Source organism: Erinaceus europaeus, chromosome 23 (assembly GCF_950295315.1).
Source record: "Erinaceus europaeus chromosome 23, mEriEur2.1, whole genome shotgun sequence".
Taxonomy (NCBI): domain Eukaryota; kingdom Metazoa; phylum Chordata; class Mammalia; order Eulipotyphla; family Erinaceidae; genus Erinaceus; species Erinaceus europaeus.
The window spans coordinates 1296948-1323043 of record NC_080184.1 but is presented as its reverse complement, the minus strand read 5'-3'; the positions used below and the strand labels follow the sequence as shown (position 1 = coordinate 1323043).

At 65.9% G+C, this 26096-nt stretch overlaps 4 protein-coding genes across 13 annotated transcripts in view; 3 read left to right on the top strand and 1 right to left on the bottom strand.

Annotated features, from left to right (window-relative positions):
• ZFR2 (zinc finger RNA binding protein 2) lies at nt 1–8988 on the top strand. Of its 7 annotated transcripts, XM_060181974.1 has the most exons (19): nt 3–117; nt 992–1176; nt 1740–1980; nt 2823–2912; nt 3015–3220; nt 3478–3627; nt 3702–3774; nt 4123–4259; nt 4342–4461; nt 4742–4881; nt 4976–5075; nt 5352–5542; nt 6378–6558; nt 7112–7250; nt 7729–7823; nt 7921–8016; nt 8165–8276; nt 8488–8585; nt 8735–8988. In XM_060181974.1, the coding sequence occupies exons 4-19, from the start codon at nt 2870–2872 to the stop codon at nt 8918–8920; spliced, it is 2067 nt and encodes a 688-aa protein (XP_060037957.1). In that variant the 5' UTR covers nt 3–117; nt 992–1176; nt 1740–1980; nt 2823–2869; the 3' UTR covers nt 8921–8988. The 7 variants fall into 7 exon arrangements, with proteins under 7 accessions (XP_060037955.1, XP_060037953.1, XP_060037960.1 ...); XM_060181972.1 differs by lacking the exon at nt 1740–1980 and having other exon boundaries at nt 1–117; nt 2852–2912; nt 3447–3627; nt 6381–6558; XM_060181970.1 differs by lacking the exon at nt 1740–1980 and having other exon boundaries at nt 2–117; nt 2852–2912; nt 3447–3627.
• Nucleotides 8989–10494: 1506 nt separating this feature from the next.
• Nucleotides 10495–18463, top strand: MATK (megakaryocyte-associated tyrosine kinase). 4 transcript variants are annotated; one of them, XM_060181982.1, is made up of 13 exons: nt 10495–10643; nt 11592–11698; nt 12558–12598; nt 12698–12811; nt 12890–13005; nt 13597–13816; nt 14122–14215; nt 14578–14643; nt 15403–15502; nt 15574–15658; nt 16209–16282; nt 16371–16937; nt 17024–17167. In XM_060181982.1, exons 1-13 carry the CDS (start codon nt 10510–10512, stop codon nt 17028–17030), a joined length of 1725 nt encoding a protein of 574 aa, XP_060037965.1. In that variant the 5' UTR covers nt 10495–10509; the 3' UTR covers nt 17031–17167. The 4 variants fall into 4 exon arrangements, with proteins under 4 accessions (XP_060037965.1, XP_060037964.1, XP_060037963.1 ...); XM_060181981.1 differs by lacking the exons at nt 10495–10643; nt 11592–11698 and having other exon boundaries at nt 11984–12598; nt 16371–16566; nt 16851–16937; nt 17024–18463; XM_060181980.1 differs by lacking the exons at nt 10495–10643; nt 11592–11698 and having other exon boundaries at nt 11984–12598; nt 15574–15649.
• A 454-nt stretch (nt 18464–18917) lies between these two features.
• Nucleotides 18918–20571, bottom strand: MRPL54 (mitochondrial ribosomal protein L54). Its single transcript, XM_007524915.3, has 3 exons — nt 20433–20571; nt 19405–19567; nt 18918–19321 (listed from the first exon to the last, which is right to left on the bottom strand). Exons 1-3 carry the CDS (start codon nt 20545–20547, stop codon nt 19186–19188), a joined length of 414 nt encoding a protein of 137 aa, XP_007524977.1. The 5' UTR covers nt 20548–20571; the 3' UTR covers nt 18918–19185.
• The window catches only part of APBA3 (amyloid beta precursor protein binding family A member 3), an 8198-nt gene continuing 2647 nt past the window's right edge, over nt 20546–26096 (top strand). The window contains exons 1-10 of the mRNA XM_060182236.1: nt 20546–20550; nt 20712–20776; nt 21018–21088; nt 21196–21334; nt 22068–22405; nt 22470–22512; nt 23341–23486; nt 23551–23649; nt 23731–23901; nt 23975–24148. Coding sequence (XP_060038219.1) covers nt 20546–20550; nt 20712–20776; nt 21018–21088; nt 21196–21334; nt 22068–22405; nt 22470–22512; nt 23341–23486; nt 23551–23649; nt 23731–23901; nt 23975–24148 — 1251 coding nt within the window. The remainder of the gene's footprint in view (nt 20551–20711; nt 20777–21017; nt 21089–21195; nt 21335–22067; nt 22406–22469; nt 22513–23340; nt 23487–23550; nt 23650–23730; nt 23902–23974; nt 24149–26096) is intronic.

Here is a 26096-nt window from a genome sequence, read left to right as displayed (position 1 = left end):
CCCTTGTGACGTCACTGGCCCGCGGCCCCGCCCCCCGCGCGACGGCGAGGACGCCAAGATGGCGGCGAGCGGCTGTTGTGGCTGCGAGCTGGGCCTGGGCGGCGGGTCTCGGCCCAGGTAACCGCCCCGCCGGCCTCGGCCCCGCCCCGGCGCCGCCCCCCCGGAGCCGCGCCCAGCCGCAGGGGAGACTCCCTGTCGCGGTCCCAGCTCTGGGGGGGGGCAGGGGATCCCAGTGGGAGGGTGCAGAGACCCCCAATAGGGTGGGTGCAGGAGCAGCCCACCTGGGAGGTTCCAGAGGAAGAACGGGGGGCTGGCGGTACAGAAGTGGGGGTCCCCGGGATCGGAGGTTGGTTTGGGGGGCACCTGCCCAGGTAGCAGAGGAGGGAGGCAAAGCTGGGGGGGTGATGGTGGAACTGCGCCGAGACCTTTGGGTGTCAGGGTTGAGGGGCCGGCAGAGACTTGGGGACCCAGCAGGAGGCTGACATGGGGCACAGCCAGGAGGGGCCCGGGGGTGGCTGTTCGGGTGTCTAGGGTCGCGCACCTCCCCCGCACCGCAAACGTGCAGCCCCCACCAAAGCCCCCCCCCCCCGGCCCATCGTGCAGCGCAGGGACCCCAGTGCGGCCCCGGGGCGGCGGCGGCAGCGCCCAGCCTGTGTCCACTTCCGGTCCTGGGGTGCAGGGGCCATGGGCGCGCTCCCCAGGACCCTTCTGCAAAGGAGGAGACTGAGGCAGCTGTGGGTCGGGAGTTGGGCAGTTGCCACCCCCAAACCTGCCCCTGTCGCTTCTGGGAGGACCGCCCAGCCCCCTGTCCTGGGACAGAGCAGGTGTCTCCTGTGGGGTTCGAACCCCGGGGCCTCAGAGCCGCAGGCAGGGGAGTCTCCGCAGGACTCCTGTGCCATTTCCCAGCGCTGGATTTGATTCCATCTTCTCTGGTTTGCTTGCCTCTTTCTGTGGTTAATTAATGACAATACTTTCTTCTTTCTTTCTTAAGATTCCCTTAATGGGATGAGAAGAGAGCAAAGCAGACCCTCCCTCCAACACTTGTGCTGCCAGGGCTCGAACCCGGGGCCTCGCGTCTGAGAGTCCAGTGCGCTGCCCTCTGCATCCCCTCTCCGTGGGGCTGCCCTGGGGTTCTCGTCGTCTCTCCGGGGTGGGGTCTGGCTCCCAGGAGCTGAGGTAAAGAAACCCCTGGTCAGCTGGCCTCTGGAAAAGTCTGACTGCCTGCTGGCTGGCCCTCTCCTGCCCGCCTACTTCTTTATGGGGTTTTCCTTTTAGTTTTGTTTTGCCCGCCAGGGTTATTCCCGGGGCTTGGGGCCCGCATGACCACTGACCACTCCGTCTATCCCCAGGGACATCTTCTTCCCTCCCTCCCTTTTCTTTTCTGATAAAGATAGAAAGAGAGAGCAGGCGGGGGGGGGGGGGTGGGGGAGGGGAGACACCTGCAGCCCTTTTCCACTGACGGTGAAGCTTCCAAAGCCGCCCCCTCCGCCTGTGCTGGGGGAGACAGGGCCTGAACGCAGGTCCTCAGGCACCGTAATATGTGCTCTGCAGGGTGAGCCGCGGCCTGGTCCACCTGTGTCTCTAAGATGTATTATGTGTCTTAACGGGAGAGAGGGAGAGAGACAGAGGCAGGGTGTCAGTGCAGGGACCTGGGTTCTACCCCTGGGAGGCTCTGCAGGGGGAAGGCTAAACGAGCAGTGGAGCAGGCTGTGTGTCTCTGCTTCTCTCTCCCTCTCAAGCTAGAGAAAACTAAAAAAGTGAAGAAAGGGACCAAAGACAGAGAGCTCACAAGCCAGGGAATCTGCCTCACCAGGCTTGTGGCTCAGGTTCGAGTCCTGACACCACAAAGGAGGCGCCACAGCACTGGGGGGAACTCTGGAGCGGCAGAGGGTGGCGGAAGGTTCGAGAACCTTGCAGGAGAGCCAGATTCCGCATGTGGGACTCCAGGTGGTGCCTACAATCCCCACCTTGCTGCTAAGGGTAACTACCCTCCCAACACATGCACTGGATGAGTGGGTCACGGCACTGGGAGCCAGCGGGGCAGAGAAAGGGTGTGAGCCTCCCCTCCCGGAGCAGGGAGTGTGTCCAGAGAGATCCCAGGAGTCCTGGGGAACTTGGGGGCAGAAAAGAAACAAATGTTCTTACCTCCAGAGGCAGGCAGCAGCCCCCACCTCCATGGGCTCCCTGGGTGCTGTGCCTGGTGCTGAGAGAGGAGAGACCCCACAGCCCTGCCCACCCTCCATGAGGCTCCCTGGGTGCTGTGCATGGTGCTGAGAGAGGAGAGACCCCACAGCCCTGCCCACCCTCCATGGGCTCCCTGGGTGCTGTGCTTGGTTCTGAGAGAGGAGAGACCCCACAGCCCTGCCCACCCTCCATGGGCTCCCTGGGTGCTGTGCCTGGTGCTGAGAGAGGAGAGACCCCACAGCCCTGCCCACCCTCCATGGGATCCCTGGGTGCTGTGCATGGTGCTGAGAGAGGAGAGACCCCACAGCCCTGCCCACCCTCCATGGGCTCCCTGGGTGCTGTGCCTGGTGCTGAGAGAGGAGAGACCCCACAGCCCTGCCCACCCTCCATGGGGCTCCCTGGGTGCTGTCCATGGTGCTGAGAGAGGAGAGACCCACAGCGCTGCCCACCCTCCATGGGGCTCCCTGGGTGCTGTGCCTGGTGCTGAGAGAGGAGAGACCCCACGGCCCTGCCCACCCTCCATGGGTTCCCTGGGTGCTGTGCCTGGTGCTGAGAGACAAGAGACCCCACGGCCCTGCCCACCCTCCATGGGCTCCCTGGGTGCTGTGCCTGGTGCTGAGAGAGGAGAGACCCCACAGCCCTGCCCATCCTCCATGGGGCTCTCCAGGACCCTCCCTGCCACAGGATGGATGCCCCCCATCTCACCACATTGTCGCTCTGCCCTCCAGGTAGGTCCCAGGAAGTTGGGGGGTGTCACACTGGTGCCCTCCTGACTGGCAGGGGTCTGGGGTGGACGGACCCAGTAGTCAGCCACCCGCCCCACCTCTCAGGACCCCCGGCCTGTGACGAAGCCGAGTCCCCCATGGCCAGCCCCACCTGCTCACCAACCCCCCAGATGCAGCTCCCAGCAGAGCCGATCTCCCCGGACCCATCCCCGCCGCCCCAGGACCCCCATGTCTGGCAGCCCAGGGCCAGCACCCGGCTGCGACCCGTCTTCTTCTGTGACCTCTGCGGGGTTGGCTGCGCCGGCGCTCAGGTCAGCGCTCCTTGGGGTGCAGGGCAGAGAGCAGGGAGAGTGCCTGCTGGACCTGGGTGCCCCCTGCCGCCTCCTGGGCACAGTGTCTACCAGGAAGGGAGGGAAGATGCCCCCAGCCCGCTTACTGCCCTGAGAGCTGCCCTCAGTCCCATCTTGTGGTGCCAGGGCTGGAGCCCAGCTGACCCCTCCCCACGCTCAACGCATTACCTGCTGCCTCGCCTGCCAGGCCAGCCCCCCGATCGCCCCTCTACCCACAGACCTACCGCGAGCATCTGGATGGGCAGCGACACCGCAAGAAGGAGGTGCTGGCCACTTTGGGGGATCAGCTGACCTGTGACCTGTGCCACGTGGCCTGCACTGGCCCCCGCGCCCTCGCTGCCCACATCCGGGGCGCCCGGCACCAGAGGGTGAGGCCCCTCGCACCCAGGGCCACCCCGAGCCCTCATCTGGGGGATCTGACAGGGGTTCCCATCTCCCGCAGGCCCTCCGGCGGTACAGCGACCTGGAGGAGCCTCCCGCAGAGCTGAGGAGCCTGGGAGGGCGCGGCCAGCAGGGTCAGTGCCCACCCTCGGGGACCCCCGGCTGGGTGCTCCACAGGGGGCGGGGTGCTGAGATTCGAATCTAGTCGGCCACCCACCCAGCACTCTGTCCACCCGATTGTAAGGAAGCTCAGAGCAGAGGGAAACGGCGTGCAGTGAGCAGGCCACCCGAGGCCGGGCTTCGAGCCCCAGCACCGCATGGCAGATGCCGCTGCTGCGGGGGAAGCTCTCTCCTCTCTGCAGGGACAGAACCTGTGTGTGTGGATAAGGGAGCCGCGGCCTGAGCTCAGAGGACTTACTAGCCAGGCCGGAGAGGCAGGAGCCGGGGTCGTGGGGCCCCGGTCACGCAGTCCTTCCTCCCAGGGCCTCCTGACAGCCCGGCAGACCACGGACCCTCCAGACAGACAGCGGAGGGACCCAGAGTGCAGGCCCCGCGTAACGAGGCGGGGGAGGCTTCCGGAAGCGACTCGGCGCCCCTGGGCCTGGAGTTCGTGGAAGAGGTACCACTTGCCGCACGGGCGAGGTCTGCGGGCTCTACCTCTACGAGGCGCCTCTCACGGCGTTTGTCCATCTGTCTCCCAGGTCCGGGACGGCCGGGGCCGGGTGCTGCGTCTGCGCTGCTCCTTGTGCGCCTGCAGCTTCAACGACCGACATGCCCGGGACCTGCACCTGCGCGGCCGGCGCCATCGGCTGCAGTACCGGGTGCGGGGCGGCCGGGGCCGGGAGGCAGGGGCGGCAGGGGCTAGGCGCCCCCCAGCTCGCGCGTCACTGGGCTTCCCCGCCCCCCAGCCGCCAGAGAGATGGAGACCACAGCACGCGAGCTTCCCCCGGTGTCATGGCATCTCCCATTGCGGCACAGGGGCTCAACCCGGGGCCGTTCCCCCGTCGGGCTGCCTCCCAACTTTTTGGGGGTATCGTGGGGAAGCTGGGGGGTGCGGGCAGCCCCCGAGTGTGAGCCCCGGCTCACGAGACCCCCCCCCAGGAGAAAGTGGACCCTGAGCTCCCGCTGAGCGGCGCCCCGAGCGCGCGGACCTGCAGACGCCTGGACGAGCAGCTGCGGCGGCAGAGGCGGCAGAAACGGAGGCGGCTGGAGGCCTTGAGACACCTGCACAGCCAGGCGCGGTGGGCGGGGGCGTCCGGGCACTGGGGGGCTGGCAGCCCGACTCCCTCCGCCCGGACAGACACCCGCCCACACTGACAGCCCCCGCGCCCCCAGGATCCAGGACGTGCTGCGGAGCCGGGAGCAAGAGCCCGGGGACCCAGGCCGCGCGCCCCCCTCAACCAGCTCGGAAGACCCCGCTGCCGCCTGCTCCTGGGTGCGTGGGCTGCGTCCTCGCGCTCCTCGGGGGTCGTCTGGGGTCTTCCAGAAAGGGGGCCCTCACGGGTGCTGCTGTGCCGAGGCCCTCGGGACGGGCCCTGAAGAGGGAGCCTGGAGGTGTCACCCCTCCAGGGCCCTGGTTTTCCTTGGAGACAGAGAGGAAATTCGGGAGTTCCCCCTGGTGCCACAGCACCTCCCCACGTGGTGCCTGGGCCAGGCAGGTGCTCCGGACCCGGGGCCTCTGCCCGCCGGTTGACCCCACCACTGGCCGCAGCCCCCGCGGCCGCCCCCCCAGCAGCCGCCCCGGCGCTGGGAGTCCCGGGAGGACCGGCACGCGCTGAGCCGCCACGCCGCCATCTACCCCGCGGAGGCGGAGCTGCGCGCCGTGCAGAGCGCCGTGGAGCACACGGAGCGCGCCCTGCGCCGGGTGTCGGACCAGCTGGCCCTGGACAGCGGCTGCGACAGGTGCGGGCGGGCGGCCGGGCTCCCGGGCCATTCTACCGTCCTCTTTGCGCAAAGTGGAGATGGGGTTTCGTTTGCCTCCAGGGTTATCTCTGGGGCTCGGTGCCTGCACTACGGACGCACTGCTCCTTGAGGCTAGTTTTCCCCCTTTTGTTGCCCTTGTTGTTTATCGTTGTTATTATGATTGCTGTCGTCGTTGTTGGATAGGACAGAGAGAAATGGAGAGAGGAGGGGAAGACAGGGGGAGAGAAAGACAGACACCTGCAGACCACCTGCTTCACCGCCTGGGAAGTGACTCTCCTGCAGGTGGGGAGCCAGGGGCTGGAACCGGGAGCCTTATGCCGGTCCTTGGGGTTCTTGGGCTTTGTGCCACCTGTGCTTAACCCACTGCACTACCGCCTTACCTCATTTTTTTAAAAGTATTTTATTTATTTTTGAGAGAGATGCAGAGAAAGACACTGAGAAACACCAGAGCACTGGTCATCCCTGGCTTATGGTGGTATGGGGGATTGAACCTGGGACTTCGGAGCCTCAGGCATGACAGTCTCTTTGCAGAACCGCTGTGCTGTCTCCCCGGCCCAGTTTCTTTTATTTCTAATGCTCTGGTCAGAGAAATGGTGGGGTTTCCTGTGCTCTCTCTTCTTCCCCATTGGAAACCGGAGTCCCAGGCAGCACATCCTGTCTCCCCGCACCCCATCCCCCTTTCCTTCCGGGGAGACACCCCAGCCTGGCTACACCATCCGGCGAGCCTCCCCTGGTGCCAGGGCGCTGCCCTGTGGAGCCGGGGTCTGGCCTACCTGGTGGCGCTCCCCCCACCGCCCGGGGTCTGTCTCCACAGCAGCGACGGGGACGTGGCTGCCTCCCTGAGGGTCCTGAAGGGTGTGATGCGTGTGGGGACCTTGGCCAAGGGGCTGCTGCGGCCGGGCGCCCAGCAGGTGCAGCTGCTTCTGCTCTGCTCCCAGAAGCCCACGCGCAGCCTGCTGCGGACTGTGGCTGAGCTGCTGCCCCAGGAGCTCCCGGTAAGGCCAAGGCCGGGCAAGCCCTTGCACCAAGGCAGGAGAGCACTGCTCACCAGGGGAAGCTGCATGTCTCCGTGTGTGTCTCTGTTTGAGAGAGAGAGAGTTTGCACAAATGAAAGTGCAGGATGGGAGGTGGGGTGGGAACAGGCATCTGTCCCCCCCAGGAAGTGGAGTCCAGGCAGGGAGGTGGGGAGGGACACGCAAAGTGATGGATCACTCAACAAGCCAGGTGGGCTACACCCCAGCCTGCAAACCTGAAAACGGGCCGGGAGAGGGCGTTGGAGGGGCTGAGCTTGAGAGACGGAGAGAGCAGATACAACAACACCACACCGGGACCACCCAGGAGCTTCCCCAGCCGGTCCACGGAGCTCCCATGAGGTGGCAGTGTGTGAGCTCCGGCCCTGTGTCCTGGGAAGGGGCCAGGGAAAGATGGGGTGTCCGGGGGACACCCCACGAGGAAGGTAGGGGTGGCTCCCCAGGGGCCGAGCAGCACTTGGATCAAGCCGGGCCTGAAGGTGACCCTGCCCTAAGTTCAGGGCCCCCTGCACCCCAGGCCGTGACCGAGGCCGAGTACCGGGTCTCCCAGGACGCCGAGGCGGCCATCACTGTGGCCTCGTGCGAGGAGCCCCACGTGCAGGTCACCGTGTCCCTCACGTCGCCCCTGATGCGAGAGGACCCCTCCACACCCCCAGGTACCCCCACCCTGTGGGCCGGAAGCCGAGGGCCTAGGAGGAAGTGAGGGAGGGGAGGGGCCACCCCTGGGTGCAGGCTCAGGGCATGGCGGGGTGGGGCCCCCAGCCTGGGACCAGCAAAAACAACGCGAACCTGGGTCTCTGGACTGCTCTGGGGCTATCTCTGAATCTCAGCTGAGAGGACAGAGACGGACAGACAGACAGGCCCCAGCACCCTCCACCAGGCTGGGGGCCAGGCTCAAACCCGAGCCTTGCACACCGCAAAGCAGCGCACTTCCCAGGGGGGCTAGCTCAGTGCGTCTGAGACCCCAGCCCGCATGTCTCTTCTCCTCTCTCTGTCTCTGTCTCTCCCTCCATCTGTAGTGCTCTCACTGGCGCCAAACTGACATTTTAATAAACAGATGATAAACAAATAACTGGAGGGGGGTGCAGGGCGGCCCCAGAGAGGAGAGGGGCTCAGCATCCCTCCTCCTCCTAGGATCCCGGGCAGCCTGCTCTGACCCCGAGGACATCCTGAACCCCGACAAGTGTCTGCAGGACCTGAAGGCCCTCCGCCAGGCCAAGTGGTTCCAGGTCAGGGACCGGGCTATCCTCCCACTGCCGCCTCCTCTGGGAAGTCCTCCCGGCTTGATGACCCCAGGCTCTCACGGCAGCCTCCCCCTCCCCCCAGGCCCGGGCCAGTGGGCTGCAGCCCTGCGTCGTGGTCATCAGGCTCTTTAAGGACTTGTGTCTGCGGACCGCCCCCTGGGCACCCCTGCCTGCCTGGGTGAGCATCCCCGGCTCTGTCCAGCGGGAGATCTTCTGGGGGGGGCCGTGAGGAGGATGTGGGGACCCCCAGAGGAAGGCGTCCCGGGCCTTTCAAGCCTGGCTGGGGACGCCGAGGTGTGGGGGCAAGTGGGGCGTCCTCCCCCCAGGCCCTGGAGCTGCTGGTGGAAAAGGCGCTGAGCAGTGCGGCGCGGCCCCTGGGCCCCGGGGACGCCATCAGACGAGTCCTGGAGTGCGTGGCGGCGGGGACGCTGCTGCCTGGTCAGTGCCCCCCCCCCCCCCCCCGCACCCAGCTCACCGGGGGCTGATCCCGGGCACCACCTGGAAGGGGCTGTGGCATCGGGGGAGGCTTCCAGGTTTGGAGGCTGTGGGGTGTGGCCCTCCCCTTCAGTCACACACAGCCCGGTGGTGGGGGTACACCCTCACCCAGAGGCCATGATGGTGATGGTCGCCCCCTCTCCAACCTCCCCAGACGGGCCCGGCCTGCAGGACCCCTGCGAGAGAGAGCTCACGGATGCCCTGGGGCCCATGACCGCCCAGGAGCGGGAGGAGCTCACGGCCAGCGCCCAGGTAGGCGCCATGGTGGCAGCTCTGCTTCGTTTCCTCTCAGCTGCCCAGGGTGGGGGGCTTCCCCCAGTGCCCCAGTGTCCCTCCCGGTGCCTGGGCTCGAACCCCTGGCCGCACCCCCCCTCCTGACGGCCCCCTCCCGCCTGGCCCAGCATGCCCTGCGCCTGGTGGCCTTCCGGCAGATCCACCGGGTCCTGGGCATGGAACCCCTGCAGCCCCCCAGGAGCCGGCTCGGCGCGCGAATGCGGAAGCGGTTGCGGGAGGCTGGAACCCAGGCCTCGGACCCGGGGCCGGTGGCCAGCAAGCAGGCTCGGCCCGGGGGCGAGGGGGAGCCCTGAGCTGCGGGGCCCGAGGAGGCTCTGGAAGAGGCGGGGGCGTCGGGAATAAAGGCACTGAGCCCCTCTTGTGCACGTCTGTCTGCGTGCGCCCCAAACCCCTCGCCGCTGTGCACATCAGAGTCTTCTGGGAGCCTCTGCTGCCACCTCCGGGAAGCCTTCCTGGGTTCTTCTGTGTAAGGGGACACTCCCAGGCCCAGGCCACTAATTGGGAGCACCGCACTGAGGGGAGGCTTCACAGCAACATGGCGCGGTGCTGGGGCGTCTCTGTCTCTCCACTGGTCTCTCCCCCGCCAGGAGTGGAGGAATGGTGCAGGCCAGGGCCCCCTCCCCACCCCACGCCACTGCCCACGCTGCTGTGGCTCCTTCCCTGTGGTGCCGAGGCTCAGCCTCCCCCTCAACCAAGCCTCCGAGTGGCGCCCCACGGGTGAGCTCTCCCAGGTGCTGCGGGGGCACTTCCTGCGGACTGGCCACTGCGGCAGCTAGGCAAACCCGCACCCCCCTGTGGGGCCTGTCCCCACCGTCCCCCGCCAGACCCCCGCGGTCTCCCCACCGTCCCCGCCCGACATCTCTGGTCCCCCCCATCTCGTCCCCCCCAGGGGCGGCTGGACCCCGCCCGCAGAGGCGCGTGCTTGGGAGGTGGACACCGTTGCTAGGAGACAGCGGCGAGTGGGCGGGGCGCCCGCGTGTGGGCGGGGCGAGCTGTAGCCCCATATGTCGCGCAGAAACCCAGCCAGGGAGCCACGGCCAAGGCTGGCTTGGAGGGGGCACCGCTTCGGGGGTTCCCAGGACGCAGGCCAAGCAGAGGAAGGCTCCAGAGGGGATTTGGGGATCTGGGGGACTTGGGGGTGCTCTGTCAACTCGAGAGTTTGGGGGAACCTGAAGAGTCAGGAAGCACCTCTGGGAAGCTACGCCTCCGCCTGAAATATTACTCAACCCTGAACAATAAGGCAGCTTTCACCCCTCCCCACGTGGAGGTCCCAGAGGCAGGAGACACAGAGACATCCACCAGACATGGAAACACGGATTGGAGATAGCCTTCCACTTCTGGGGGGGCGGTCCCCAGAGGAGTCCCCTCCACAGATGGGAGGGGAGGGATGCTTGTGGCCCAAAGCCCAGTTTGTGGAGAGAAGGTTCTGGACTTGGTGGGCAGGGCGGCTCTTTCCAGAACCTCCATCACCCCTAAAGGAAGTAGCTGGTCCCAGCTTGGGAGGCTTTTCTTGGACTCCATCCTGGGGGCTCAGGGGCCTGGCGTGGTGTCAGGGTTCGAGCCTCCCCAGACTCCTGGAGAGCTGGTGCTGCTCAGGCAGGGAGGGCCACATCTTCCTTCCTCCCTCCCTTAACTGTTTTTTTATATTTGTTATAAGCTTTATACACTTATTTTATTGGGCAGAGACAAACTGAGAGGGAGGGACAGACACTTGCACCCTTGCTCCACCGCTCCTGAAGCTTCCCCCCGTGGGTGGGGAGTGGGGCTTCAAACCCATGTCCTTCTGCTTGAGAACCTGTATGCTCTACTGGGTGCCCTCCACTTGGTTCTTGTCAGATGAGTTATTTTGTTTGTGACGCAGGAAGCACAGAGAAAGGGTCACATGACCTACAGGACAGGAAGAGGGGGAGAGAGGCCAGACGAGAGCCCCTCTCGGTCTCCAGGTGGCAGTGGTGCTGAACGGGGAACTTCGTCTCTGTCTCTCAGAATCGAGGGGCTAGAGAGAAAGCTCACCAGGTAGGGCTCGAGCCCCGGCACCACATGGGAGGTGCTAGGGCACCAGGGGAAGCTCAGCACCACATGGGAGGTGCTAGGGCGCCCGGGGAGGCTCGGGTTCGGGCACTGTGGAGTCTCTCCCTCTAGAAAGAGGCCTGAAGCCTGAGGCCGCAGCACTGCAGAGAAGAGAGACAGAAACTGACAGCAGCCAATGCCCAGTCTGGCATCTGGTGGGGCCCCAGCCAGGGCAGCCCCCCCCCCCCAAATAGCAGCGGGGTTTCCGCTGGGCCACTGCTATTTCAGGCCCCAGGAAACCACTGGCCACAGGCTCCCCCAGGACTGAGGGGGCCCCAGAGCCACATTCCAGGACCCCCGGCCTCCAGATGTCTCCCCTCCCCCAGGTGACTTGGCTGTCAGGGGCAGGGGGTCCTGGGTTCGAGCCCTGGCTCAGGCGTCCTCTCTCTCTCTCTCTGATAGAAGTTAGAGGCAGCCCGGCACTGCCTTGCCATGGGTGTGTGTGTGTGTGTGTGTGTGACCCGGGTTTGAGCTGGCCCGGTTGCTCCAAGGGGGGGGCTTCACCACTGCGGTATCTCAGCGGAGGGGGGAGGGGAGCAGAGCCTCTCTGGCACCTACAAGGCCAGTGCTGGAACCAGGGCCTCAGGCCCGAGAGGCAGGCTCTCTGTCCACTGCACCCACAGCCTCCTCTGCCCCTCCGTATCCAGAGAAGCCCTAACTGGCGAGGCCGAACAACAACAGACCTGGGGCCTGGCGGGGTGTGGCCGTGGAGAAGTCCTGTCCTTTGGGGTCACAGCCCGTGCCCCCCAACAGAGGGGACCCCCACCAATGCCCACCCGGGGCCCCACTTCCGGCAGCTTCAGCCCCCCCCCCATGTTTCCTCCGCTCCCGATGAGTCTGATAACGCGGAGGCTTTTTTTTTTTCCTCTCTCTTTTTTAAGCTGTTTATTTCAGAGGGAGGGAGCGAGAGAGAGTGTCTGAGCCCGAGAGCAGAGCGCAGCCGTCCCTGAGGACCGGGGCTCGAACCCGCAGCCTGTACAGCCCCCCCCCCCAGGCCGCAGGTACCGACCCCCACCCAGGGGTCCCGGGGCGGGCGCCCCAGCTTCGGGTCCGGGGACCCTGTTGCGAGTCTGGGGTGTGGCCGGCGGTAGGACCTCGGGGTCCTCCAGGCCGCGGCGCCTCGCCCCCAAAATGAGGAAACGGAGCAACTTGCTCCAAGTTGTGCGGGCGGGGCGCGGCCGGTGGGGTGGGGGGGCCTGGGGCGTCCCCCAGAGCAGGTGGGCGCAAGAGGAGGGGCCACGGGGCCGGGGGCGCGATGGGGCGGAGTCAAGGGGGTGGCTGGGGGCGCGATGGGGCGGAGTCAAGGGGGTGGGAGGGGGGGTTCCGTCTTTTGGGGCGCGCCCGCGAGCCCCCCAGCACCCCGCCGCGTCTGGGCGCGTCCGTGGGGAGGCCTGCGGGCGCCTGGGCTGCGGGGTCCCGGTGTGGGGGGGCGGCAGGTGCGCGCGCCCTTGTGTGTGGGGGGAGCCTGCAGGTGCGCGTATCCGGGGTGCGGTCCCCCCAGTCTGGTGGAGGGAGGAACTGAAACACCCCCGCTGCGGGGTCCCCGCGGCAGGAAGCCGGGTGCAGGAGCCCCCCCACACCTTGGGCAGGCAGCAGGACGGGGGCGTCTCCGTGGCCCCCAGCCCCACCCCTCCCGGCCGCACCCCGACGCCCCCATGACCTTGAATCACATTCTCTGCTTCCGGGCCCTGCCCGCCCCCACCCCACCCCCCCGCCCACCTCCCGGAAAGAGGCATCCAGGACCCCCACCCCACCCCACTGCCTGCCTCAGTTTCCCTGGGGTCCCCGCTTCCGCTTGGCTCCTTACGCCCAAGGAGAAAGGACCCCCCAAGACCCCACAGTGTTCTCTGACCCCCTCAGGTGAGCCCTCGCCGCCTTGGTGGGCAGGCAGGATGCCCACGGTGAGTACCCCCAAACCTGTCCGCGTGCGCCCCCGTGGAGCCCTGCCCGCTCCCTCCCCTCGCCCCTGAAGGCCCCCCACGCCCCCTTCCCGTCCCCAGAGGCGCTGGGCCCCCGGCACCCAGTGTGTCACCAAGTGCGAGCACACACGCCCTAAGCCCGGGCAGCTGGCTTTCCACAAGGGCGACGTGGTCACCATCCTGGAGGCCTGCGAGGTGAGGGGCACCCCGGGGTGGGGGACCTGGGGGCCGGCCGCGCCCACCACCCACAGCATCCTCTGGCTCCCTCTGCAGAGCAAGAGCTGGTACCGCGCCAAGCACCATGCCAGCGGGCAGGAGGGGCTGCTGGCGGCCGGAGCCTTGCGGGAGCGAGAGGCCTTGAGCGCTGACCCCAGGCTCAGCCTCATGCCGTGAGTGTGGGGCTGGGGGCCGGGGAGACTGGAGGGGGTGGGGGGCCAAGGACAGCGGGTCCCTGGGAACTGGGGGCATCTGGGGAGCAGGTATAGGGGCAGGGGGCCTGAAGGAACCTGGAATGGGGACCCCCCAGAGGAAAGGGGACTGGGGGGACCTGGGAGGGGGGTCCCCAGGGGGTGGAGTGACCTTGGTGAGCTGGGGGTCAGGGGGGGCTGAGGTCCTGGGGGGCAGAGAGAACAGTGGAATGGTGGTTGAGGGGACCTAGGGAGAAGGGGCGTCCCTGGGGGCAGGTAGAACTGGGGGCGTGTAGGGGGAGGGTGCTGGGAGGACTTAAGGGGGTCTTAAGTGTCTGCGGAGCTTGGAGTGATCTGGGGGGCCATGGGCACAGGGGGCAGGAGAGCTGGGGACACCCAGTGGACTGGGGGAACCTAGGAGGATGCCAGAGGTGGTGGGACCCGGGTGATCTGGGGATGCAGGTGGCATGCAGCTTAGTGGGCGGGGGAGCCTGGGGGGTCCTAGGCGGATCCAAGGTAGTGGCAGGCAGCTTGGCGGGTGGGGGGCCAGGGTGTCAGCGCCCGTGCCTGCAGGTGGTTCCATGGAAAGATCTCGGGCCCTGAGGCAGTGCAGCAGCTGCAGCCCCCCGAGGATGGGTTGTTCCTGGTGCGGGAGTCCGCCCGACACCCCGGCGACTACGTGCTGTGCGTCAGCTTCGGCCGCGACGTCGTCCACTACCGCGTGCACCACCGTGCCGGTTGCCTGACCATCGACGAGGACGCCTGCTTCTGCAACCTCATGGATATGGTGGAGGTACCCCCGCCCACAGGCCCCCCCCACCTGCCTGCGCCCCTGCAGAAAGGGAGGGCCCCTAGTGGATGACACCCCAGTGGGCAAAAGAGAGGCCCTGTCCCTTCCCCACCCCTGTAGCGGGCAGACCAGGGACACCCCCAGGCCCCTGAGACGATGGCCAGAGGTCTCAGTCCCACTGCCACCTCCAGGGACTGGGGTGGCTCCTCTGGGAACCCAAGTTGGTGCCAAACGGGGGACCCCTGGGCACCTCCTGTCCCCATGGCTCCTGGGCAGCTGAACCCCCATTCCCCATTCTCTCTCCCCAGCATTACACCAGGGACCAGGGTGCTATCTGCACCAAGCTGGTGAAGCCCAGGAGGAAGCAGGGCACGAGGTCGGCCGAGGAGGAGCTGGCTAAGGGTAGGAGCTCAGCCCCGCTGGGGGGGGGGGGGACGGGCAGCCCCTCTCAGGCCACGGAGCTTCTGTCTCTCCGTTCCCTGTGCCAGAAATGCTGTTCTGGCTCCCGGGAGGAGACTCAAGGGGCAGGGGCTTTGGGAGAGGGGGGTTTACAGAGCCTGAGAGGTTGGGGGGTGCTTGAGACAGGAGGTGGGAGGCAGAAGCATTGGGAGATCCCAGGCGCTTCCGGAAGCTTTCCCTTCATCCCCGGGTGGCCCCCCAGGTAAAAAACTGGGGCTCGAGCAGTCACCCCAACATGCATCACGGCTGGGGTGCCTTGCTGGGTGGGACCCCCACACCTCACCGAGCCCGCCTGCACCCCACAGCCGGCTGGCTACTGAACCTCCAACATCTGACCCTGGGGGCACTGATCGGAGAGGGCGAGTTCGGAGGTGAGTGGGCCATGGGGTTGGGGGGGGCTGGGGAGAAGGGGGGCGTCGCAGACATGAGCCCACAGGCCTGTTTGAGACCCACTGGCTGTGCGACTCTGAGCCTGCTTCCCCTCTATGAAAAGGGGTTTCAGGAAAAAAGATGGGGGCCAGGCGAGAGCTCAGCTGGTGGAGCACAGGCCTTGCTGGGTCTGAGCCCCTGGCACCGCATGGGAGCACCACGGAAAGCACCAGAGGAAGCTCCGTGGGCGGTGATCTCAGCCCCAAGTAAAAAGAATAAAAAGTCATATCCGCTTGCTCGAGGCGCTGAGCTCTGACAATAAAGATTAGAAGGGAACTTGAGGTGGCAGCAGTCGGGGGATGGGTCCGGCCGCTAGAGCCTTGGACTCTCCAGCCTGAGGTCCTGGGTCCTGGGTTCGATCCCCGGCATCGCCTGTGCCAGAAAGATGCTCTGCTTCTATCCGCACTCACTGACAAATAATAAAATGTGGAAGGGAGGGAGAGAAGGAGGGAGGGAGAGAAGAAGGGAGAGAGAAAAGTGATTATGTCTGGGAGGAGGGGGGCCTTGAACCCTGCACCTTCTAGAAAGGGGGGTTCTGGGAAGTTCTAGGGTTTGAGGGACAGGAGAATGGGCTCTGGCCTGGATCCCAGTGGAGAATTTGAATCCCGGGCCCGTTTTCTGGGCGGGTGGGACTTCCCGCCAGTGTGGGGTGCGGAATCCGGGGTCCCCGGCTCAGCTGATGAGCGTGATGGGGGCGCCAGCCGTCCTGCAGGGCGAGTACCTGGGACAGAAGGTGGCGGTAAAGAACATCAAGTGCGACGTGACGGCCCAGGCCTTCCTGGACGAGACGGCCGTGATGACGTGAGTGCCTGGGGGGGACACCCCGGGCTGGGGGTCCCCGCCGCATCTCACTCGCCGCCCCCGCCGCCCAGGAAGATGCAGCACAAGAACCTGGTGCGGCTCCTGGGGGTGATCCTGCATCAGGGGCTCTACATCGTCATGGAGCACGTGAGCAAGGTGGGCGGGGCAGGGGCAGGGCCAGGGTGCGGGCAGAGCCTGGTAGGGCAGGATCGGAGATGGGGCGGGGCCTAACCTGTGGGGTGGGCGTGGCTTGCAGAGTAGGCCTGGGTGGGCGTGGCCTGGGTTGGCAAGCCTTGGTGGTAGTCCAGAGTAAGTCAGGCTGGAGGTATCCGTTTGTGCGAGGCCTACGGCCTACGCATTGGGTGGGCGGGGCCTGGGATGTGGCGGGTGGGGCCTGTGGGGTAGACCTGGATGGGCGTGGCCAGGCTTGGTAGGCCTAGGCTGTAGTCTTAGTCGGAACTGGAGGTATGTTTGTGGGCGTGGTCTACGGCCCTCAATATCCTTGGGAGGGCGTGGCCTTGGCTGTGATGGGCGGGGCCTGTCGGGTAGGAGTCCTGAGGGTGGCCCTGAATGGGCGTGGTCTAGCATCTAGTGGGTGGGGGTGGGCAGAATGGGCGGGCCCTGAGGCTTGACTTGCAGGGCTAGGGTGGCGGGGCTGAAGAGCTGGGGTTCTGGGGGTGAGCCGCAGCGTGTGCCCCCCTCCCAGGGCAACCTGGTGAACTTCCTGCGGACGCGGGGCCGCGCCCTCGTGAGCACGGCGCAGCTGGTGCAGTTCTCCTTGTGAGTGGGGCTCCTCGCCGGGGTGGGGTTGGGGGCTGGCCGGGTTGGGGGCTGGCCAGGCCGGGCCGAGGCTGAGCGCGGTCCGCAGGCATGTGGCTGAGGGCATGGAGTACCTGGAGGCCAAGAAGCTGGTGCACCGCGACCTGGCGGCACGCAACATCCTGGTGTCCGAGGACCTGGTGGCCAAGGTCAGCGACTTTGGCCTGGCCAAGGCAGAGCGCCAGGGGCTGGATGCCAGCCGGCTGCCCGTCAAGTGGACGGCGCCCGAGGCGCTCAAACACGGGGTGAGCCTCCCTACCCGGGCACCCCGGCACCGAAGCCGAGACCCTGCTCAGCCCGGGACCCTTCCTCCTGCCTTCTCTGCTCTGTGTCTGCGCGAGCGCCCCACTTCTGAAACAGACTTGGGCCCCACACTGGGCCTCCTCGGGTTCCCCTCCATGTGTCAGGTGGGCGGGGTGGGGTGGGCCGGGAGGAGACCAAAGAGCCAGGTTCAAGTCGGGAGGACTTCCTGGAGGAGGCGGGTGAGCCAGAGCAGAAGCCCTGCTCAGCCAACCTCGGGTTCCCACAGAAATTCTCCAGCAAGTCAGATGTTTGGAGTTTTGGGGTGCTGCTATGGGAGGTCTTCTCTTATGGCCGCGCTCCATACCCCAAGATGGTGAGTGGGGGTGAGCCCGCAGGGAAGGCGGGGGAATGGGCCCAGGCCGAGCCAGCCCGACGCCGAGCTCCGTTCTGCGCCCACAGTCGCTGAAGGAGGTGTCGGAAGCCGTGGAAAAGGGGTACCGCATGGAGCCCCCCGAGGGCTGCCCGGCCACCGTGCACGTGCTCATGGGGGGCTGCTGGGACGCGGAGCCTGCGCGTCGCCCCCCCTTTCACAAGCTAGTGGAGAAGCTGGGCCGTGAGCTGCGCGGCATGGGGACCCCAGTCGCCCCGGACCCCAACAGCGACTCTGCCGCACCCCCCGGCCTGGAGTCCTGACCTGGAAATTGGGGGCGCAGGACAGGACACTGGCGAGGGGGAGCCCCAAGGCCGAGCGGTGTCAGATAAAGTCGGGTTCCAGGGCTGCATGTCCTGGAGTCTGTCTGTCCCCATCCGCTGGCACCGACGGACAGCCTCTCTTGCCTGCCCTGGGAGGGGATGGGCTGCCACTCCACAGCTCTGGGGGACCCCCAAAGGCCTCGGCACCCTCGGAGACCACCCCCTCCAGGCCCCTGGGGTGTGGGGTCCCGAGTAAAGTGGGGGATGTCTCTGTGACCCGGTCTTTTCCTGCTGGAGGGTGGGGACCTCGGAGGGGGGCTCCTGAGCCCAGCCCGCCCCAGAACCCCCAAGCTCATGCTGTCCCCCAGCCAGCAGCCCCCTCAGTCTTCAGTTTCCCCATGTCCTCTCAACTTTGCTGCCAGCCCCTCCCCCAATGACTTCTGGGGCTCCCCTGGGCCCTCTCGTCCCTCCCAGTCCGGGCCAAGGGGCCTGTCCCTCTGCGCCTCAGACCAGCCACACTCCGTGTGAGGGGGCCCGTGAGTCACCTGGAGCGGATTCTCCCCAGTGGACTTGACACTGGGGTTGGGGTGCAACCCACAAGGAGACCAGGACTTCGGGGACAGAAAGTGGCTCCCGTGTGCCCCTCAGCGGGTGAGGGGCCGTGCCGGTGAGGAGGCCCTGGGAAGAAAAGGGCCTCCACCCACGGGAGCCGGCCTTCAAGGCCTTCCAGTGCTGGGTGTGTGCACCTGCCTGAGGGGGTGTGCAGGTGAGGCCACTGGCCTGGCCTGCCGAGTGACAGGAGAAACCCAGAAGGGCATCCAGGAGGAGGGGGTGTGGGGCATTTAGCTGGGGTGGTGCCAGATGGGCCAGGAGCAGCTGGAGGCGGGTTCAGGGCCATGTCCCCCCCCAGGCTCCGGGCTGCCTCAAGAGGACTGGCTGGGCCTGGCACCCCCCAGAGTCCACCTCCTGGGCCTCCTGTACCCCTAGTGATGGATCTGGCTTCTCTGCTGCTTGGAGGAGGCAGCTCCAGGAAGCCAGCCAGCCCAGCACTCAGGTCGGCGAGACCCCTCCCACAAAGCCCAAGGACCTGGGTTCAAAACCCTGCTGCTCAACCACAGGGCGGGGACCACTGATCAGTGAAGCAGGGCTGCAGGGGTCTCCGTCTCCCTCTCAGTATCTATCTTATCAAATAAAATCTTAAATAAGCTTGTTTTGAAAAATACACTAATTCAGAGGAGCATGCAGAGCGCTGAGGGTTCCGGAGGCTCAGGCGCCAGGTCCTGGGTTTGACTCCCGCCCGCCCCCAGAGATGCTCAGGTCTCCCCCTATTCTCATCAAGGAACCGGACATAGGGGGCGGGGGGGAGCCCTGGCCTAAGTGCAGCTCAGGATGGTGGCCACGTTTCCAGAGGTGGTGGGGAGGCGGCGTGTCCCGCCCCTGGGGGAGCCCCCCAGCTTTGGGGTCAAAGGGCCCCAGAGCTGGACCAGAAACTCGAGGGAGCCAGGAAGCGCCTGGATCGCACTGTGCCTGCAGCCTGCCCGCCCCTGCCGTCCGCAGCTGACGGCAATCTTGCTCTAAGCAATGTTTTTTTTATATATGTATTTATTTATTCCCTTTTGTTGTCCTTGTTTTATTGTTGTCGTTGGATAGGACAGAAAAGAATGGAGGAGGGGGAGACAGAGAGGGGGAGAGAAAGACAGACACCTGCAGACCTGCTTCACCGCCTGGGAAGCGACTCCCCTGCAGGTGGGGAGCCGGGGGCTGGAACTGGGATCCTCGCGGGGGTCCTTGCGCTTTGCGCCACGTGCGCTTAACCCGCTGCGCCACCGCCCGAATCCCAGCAACGGTTTTAACGGAAACGTCCGTCCTTTCCCTGCTGTGCCCAGGGGAGGTCGGGGGTCTTGGCTGGCCTGTCGCGCCCTCCTTGGTCACAAGAACTTCTGGTTCCTGTTCAGCCGGTTGTGGCGCCAGATGTTTTGTTTCCGCAGCAGCCGCCAGTACTCGCGGGACTCGGGGTCCAGCTCCTCCAGTGTCTTGGGGGGCCCCAGGTTCATCTGAAAGAGCCTGGTGGGGCAGGAGTGCGGGCGGAGCTTGACTTCGCCCCAGGACCTTTGCACATGCTCCCCACCCCCCAAGACAAGACTCACCACTCGGGGTACTCGGCGTCGGGCTTCAGGGCCACGTCGGGGCTCTCCTTGAAGATGCTGACGCCCATGGCGTGCGTGGTGAGCCGCTGGGGGTCGGTGCACACCTCCGGGTCCTTCAGCGCTTCGCCCACAGCAGCGCCCCTGGCGCCCTTGCCCTTCGTCCCTGGGTGGGGGCGAGAAGAGGGTGTCAGCCTAGCCTCCTGTCTGTCCATCCTCCCTTCCCGCCTTCCATCCATCCACTTACCTGTTTTTATCAACTTCTTGATTGGACAGGCAATCGGGAAAGAATAAATATGGAGACAGAGAAAGCCCCGCAGCCCTCCCTGCTCCACCGCTTGGGACACTTTTCCCCCCGGCAGGTGGGGACGGGGATTTGAACCCGGGTCCTCGCACAGCCCTTTCTTCCGTTAGCTGAATCACGGATTTATTTTACTTTCCCCAGAGGCGATTTCTCTCTCTCTCTTTTAAAAAAATATTTTATTTGTGTATGAGAAAGATAGGAGGAGAGAGAATGAGGCTTCACGCTGGCACATACGCTGCCGGGGATGGAACTCAGGACCTCATGCTTGAGAGTCCAAAGCTCTATCCCTGTGCCACCTCCCGGACCACGGCAATTTCTCCGTGTAAAGTTTCTGTTTCTGTTGTTTCCTGACAACCCTCCCTTCCCACGGGAGCAGCTCAGGACAGGCTGGGTCCAGCTGCCATGGCTGCTCCTGGTAGGCAGAGCCCGAAGTGTCCCCCTACTTTCTGAGAGTGACTCACCCAAGGTGGGGGGGGGCACAAGAGTTCACGACTTTCCCACCCAAAACACACCGCGCCTGCGCAGTGCGCACGCCCTGCCCGTGCACCTGCGCACTGAATCTCCCTGCGCTCCCATCAGACTGCAGCTGCACGGCGCCTGTCACACTGCGCTTGCGCGACCGCCCGCCGCGCCCCTCTGAAGCCTGTGCGTAATTCTGCGCGAGCGCTACGCACCCCCCCACACACCCACACACACCCACACTGTCCGCCCGCTTGGTTCAGCTCACCTGTCTTCTTGGTAAAACCGCGCACAAGGAGTCTTCCAGGGCTGGGAAGGATGGGGAGTTCCCGGGGCCGCCAGGCCCAGGCCCGACAAGCTCCGAAGAGGCGTGCGGCCGCCATGACGTTGGCCGGCGCGTGTACTTAGGCGCCTCCTGGAGACGTCAACTGGCGAGGGGTTGTCTGGGAATTGTAGGCTCTGAGAGGCTTTTGGGAAATGTAGTCTCCCCGACCACTTCCGGAGACTGCCACCTTGACTTCTTGTGTTTCCGTCCTGCCCCTTTCAGTCAGAGCGCAGACCTCCTGGTCAAATTGGGCGGGCAGTTGGTTGACGCCCATGCGAGTCGGAACCGTGGGTTCGAATCCCAGGGAACCTTTCACACATTAAGGGACCCACCCAATTAAACGTGACCTTGTCTGCTTATCAGAATTAGGCAGGGAGCACAAACACTGTCTCTATCTTACATTCATGGGACTCGAGGACAAGAGCGATGAAACTAAAGGCGGAAATGGCACCCCGGTTCCTCAGTGTACGCCATACTTCGGTTCCCTAGCCGAAGTCCGTCTTTAGTAAGATTCCCTGCTGCTTCCAGTATTTCTGGCGTCGGAAGGGGCCGCCTGTCACTATCATTTCCCACGCAAATACAGGCATAAGAGGCAAGCGGTGAGGACAGAACCTCACTTCGCGGTTGCGGAAACAAGCCCAGAAGCGAGCCTGGGATGCCCACTTGGCGTTCACTCAGGTTCGGGACTCGAACCCGCGTTTCTCAGGAGCAAGCATTCCTGCGCATGCGCGGCGCGGCGGACCGAACTACATTTACCAGCAGCCTCTGCGCGGCCGCGCATGCCCAGCGGGCCACAGACTTTGGCGGACCGCTCCGCGGGCGTCAGGAACGGGACTTGGAGTCGGGTCCGTGAAGTGAGTGTCCGACGGGGGTCTGGAGCTGCACCCGGGGTTAGGGGTCGCACCCGGGGTCGCTTTTCGCCGTCTCAAGTCTGGGCGGCTTTTGGAGTCCGGGTCCGAGTCTGGGGCGCCACCGCGAGTTTGGGGTCGGTGCTGTGGTTTGGGGGTTCCTCTCGTCTGGGGGGCCATGGGTGGGGGTCCTGCGAGTTTGGGGAGAAACGGGGGCCGGAGTCGGGGCTCTGGGTTCAGGTCTGGAGGGACGGGCAGGGGGCCCCCGGGGTGGGAGGGAGCTGGGGGGCCTGATGGGGGGACCCCGGGGTGGGAGGGAGCTGGGGGGCCTGATGGGGGACCCCGGGGTGGGAGGGAGCTGGGGGGCCTGACGGGGGGACCCCGGGGTGGGAGGGAGCTGGGGGGCCTGACGGGGGGACCCCGGGGTGGGAGGGAGCTGGGGGGCCTGACGGGGGGACCCCGGGGTGGGAGGGAGCTGGGGGGCCCGACAGGGGGACCCCGGGGTGGGAGGGAGCTGGGGGGCCTGATGGGGGACCCCGGGGTGGGAGGGAGCTGGGGGCCCGACGGGGGGACCCCGGGTGGGAGGGAGCTGGGGGTCCGACGGGGGGACCCCGGGTGGGAGGGAGCTGGGGGCCTGATGGGGGGACCCCGGGTGGGGGACGCCGGGGTGGGAGGGAGTTGGGGTCCTGATGGCCCCCAGGATGGGGAGGAACAGCCTGACCCCCCTCAGATGCTGCCTTAAGTGGAGCCGCCATGGACCTGACGCCCCCCGGACCCCCGCCGGAGTCCCCGGACCTGGAGGAACCCTGGCCCCCTGCCCGGCCGCCTCAGGGTGTGGGGGGGGACCCCGAGCTGGACGCCCCCGGGCCCGACGTCCAGGGCCTGGCGGGGCGGCTGGAGGCTCTGCCCTCAGATCTGGGGGGGCCCCCACGACCCCCACGCGCCACCTCTGACGCCGGAGACGCCCCCGAGGACCCCGAGCTCGATGGCGGCAGCTCCCCAGAGCCTTGGCCGGAGACCGTCCCCCTGGTGCCCCCCCAGAGCGCCGCCCAGGGGCCCCCCGCCCAGGTACTGCCTGTCCCGGCCCCCCGCTGCCCGAGGGGACCCCAGCTGACACCCCGTCTCCTTCCAGAGCCCGGGCGCCCCCGCCGCGGCCCCCGCCGCCCCCCAGGAAGGTGAGTCCCTACCACCCTGGCCCCCGGGCACGGGGGATGTGGGGTTCAGCCGGGCCCCCCAGATCTAGCTGGGGCCAGCCAAGGAAGTGGGGTGCTTTTGCTTCCAGAGAGATACGCCGGGAGCAGTTAACTAGGAGTCAGAGCCTGGGTGTGGTGACCCGGGTTCGAGCCTGGCCGCCGCCACACCGGAGGAAGCTTGGGCTGGGTGCCTCCCTCTCTCTTCCTGCCTGAGGAAGCCAGAGCGACAGCCTCTGCAAGGCTGGGGCCTGAACTTGGGTCCCCACGCCTCCTCCCTCCTGGGCCGGTGTGAGTAGAGGCTCACCGCACCCGGGGACACAGACGCAGACGTGTCAGGAGCCGGCTCTGGCTCCCCAGATGTCCTGGGACCCCACCGTGCCCCCGGCTCCCCAGACCAGAGGCCAGAGATGAAGTCGTGGAACCCCGCGTGGGTAGAGCCCTGACTCAGGCCAGAACATGGAACTTGGTCTTCTGCCTGTGGTTCTGTGGTTCTGTGGTTCTAGGTTCGAGGAGGCTGGGGGTGGGAAGAGAGCTCTTGATTCCACACACCCCTGGTGGGGAGCTCTAGAACCTTGGGCCAGATAGAACTCCGCTGCAATTCAATTCAAGCCCTGGCATCATATGGGTGGCACCGCAGCGCCAGGAGAAGCTCTCTGGTGCTGAGTTTTGCTGTCTTCCCCGAGTGCTTGGGAAGCATAGGACTGCGCTGAGGATGGGGGGGAGTCCCTCCAGGGTGTCCAGAGTGGGGGTCCTGCAACAACCCCGGGATATTCTGGAAGCTCAGAGGAGCCCCCGCACTGTTGCCTCCAGTTCCCGGTCCCTGTGACCCTGAGGACCTGCTGGATGGCGTGGTTTTTGGTGCTAAGTACCTGGGGTCCACGCAGCTGTTCTCAGAGCGGAACCCCCCGCCCGGCACCCGCATGGCTCAGGTGCAGGAGGCCGTGGAGCGCGTCAAGGTGAGGGGGGTCTGGGGCGGGGGGGTTGTCGGGTGGTTCCAGGGGACCCCTCGCTATCCTCCAGTCGTCCGCTCAGGCCCCAGACGGGGAGACGCAGCCCATGACAGATGTGGACCTCTTCGTGTCCACCAAGCGGGTGAAGGTGCTGACGGCCGACTCGCAGGTAGGGGCGCCCGGGGATGCGGGAAGTGGGGTCCCCCGGCCCCTCAGGCCCCACAGCCGCCCAGGCTCTTTGTCCCCCCAGGAGACCCTGATGGACCACGCGCTGCAGACTGTGTCCTACGTGGCCGACGTGGGCTCGCTGCTGGTGCTCATGGCGCGGGCTCGGAGGAGGGGACCCCCCAAGCCCCGGAATTCCGGGGCCCCCCGCCGTCCACCCTGTCGCACACTGTGCCACGTCTTCCGCTGCCCAGATGTGAGAGGGGTGCCCGGGTCTGGGGGGGCAGGCACCCACCCCTCAGATTCCCTAGACACGCCCATTCCCCCAGGCCCAGCTGGTGGCCCGGGCCGTGGGCCAGGCCTTCACAGTCGCCTATACCCACTTCCTCGCGGACAGAGGGCTGGACCCCAGCCAGGCAGCCGCCCTGCAGACAGGGGGTGTACCAGGGCCCCCGCACAACGGAGACCTGGACCACTTCTGCAACAGCGACAACTGCCGCCAGGTGGGCCCCACCCACCTCCTCCGTACTGTCAGCCACGCTGACTTGGAGTGCCTGACAGCCCCCAGCACCACCAGAAGCCCCCAGCATCACCACACAGCCCCCAACTCCACCAGACAGCCTCCAGCACCACCAGACAGATCCTAACTCCACCAGACAGCCCACAACTCCACCAGAAGCCTCCAGCATCACCAGACAGCCGCCAACTCCACCAGACAGCCCACAACTCCACCAGACAGCCCCCAGCACCACCAGACAGCCCCCAGCACCACCAGACAGCCCCCAGCACCACCAGACAGCCCACAGCATCACCAGACAGCCCCCAGCACCACCAGACAGCTCACAGCATCACCAGACAGCTCCCAATTCCACCAGACAGCCCCCAACTCCACCAGAAGCCTCCAGCATCACCAGACAGCCGCCAACTCCACCAGACAGCTCCCCAACTCCACCAGACAGCTCCCCAACTCCACCAGACAGCTCCCCAACTCCACCAGAAAACCCAGCACCACCAGAAGCCCCCAGCATCACCAGACAGCCCCCAGCATCACCACACAGCCCCCAGCATCACCACACAGCCCATAGCATCACCAGACAGCCCCCAGCACCACCAGACAGCCCCTAGCACCACCAGACAGCCCCCAGCATCACCAGACAGCCCCCAACTCCAGCAGACAGCTCCCAACTCCACCAGACAGCCCCCAACTCCACCAGACAGCCCCCAACTCCACCAGAAAACCCAGCACCACCAGAAGCCCCCAGCATCACCAGATAGCCACCCACCTCCACCAGACAGCTCCCCAACTCCACCAGACAGCCCCCAACTCCACCAGACAGCCCCCAACTCCACCAGAAAACCCAGCACCACCAGAAGCCCTCAGCATCACCAGACAGCCGCCAACTCCACCAGACAGCTCTCCAACTCCACCAGACAGCCCCCAACTCCACCAGACAGCCCCCAACTCCACCAGACAGCCCCCAACTTCACCAGACAGCCCCCAACTCCACCAGAAAACCCAGCACCACCAGAAGCCCCCAGCATCACCAGACAGCCACCCAACTCTACCAGACAGCTCCCCAACTCCACCAGACAGCCCCCAATTCCACAAGACAGCCCTCAGCACCACCAGAAGCCCACAGCATCACCAGACAGCCCCCCAACTCCACCGGAGAGCCCCCCAACTCCACCAGACGGCCCCACAACTCCACCAGACAGCCCCCAGCATCACCAGACAGCCCCCAACATCACCAGACAGCCCCCAGCACCACCTGACAGCCCCCCAACTCCACCAGACAGCCCCCAGCACCACCTGACAGCCCTCCAACATCACCAGACAGCCCTCCAACTCTACCAGACAGCCCCCAGCATCACCAGACAGCCCCCCAACAACACCAGAAAGCCCCCCAACAACACCAGAAGGCCCCAGCATCACCAGACAGCCCGAAGCATCACCAGACAGCTCCCAATATCACCAGACAGCCCCCCAATATCACCAGACAGCTCCCAGCACCACCAGACAGCCCCCAGCATCACCAGACAGCCTCCAGCATCACCAGACAGCCCATAGCATCACCAGACAGCCTCCAGCATCACCAGACAGCCCCCAGCACCACCAGACAGATTCCAACATCACCAGACAGCCCCAAACTCCACCAGACAACCCATAGCACCACCTGACAGCCCCCCAACATCACCAGACAGCCCCCAACTCCACCAGACAGCCCCCAGCACCACCAGACAGACTCCAACATCACCAGACAGCCCCCAACTCTACCAGACAGCCCCCAGCACCACCTGAGAGCCCCACAACATCACCAGACAGCCCCCAACTCCACCAACAGCCCCCAACTCCACCAGACAGCCCCCAGCATTACCAGACAGCCCCCAGCATCACCAGACAGCCCCCCAACTCCACCTGATGGCCCTCAGCACCAACAGACAGCCCCCAGC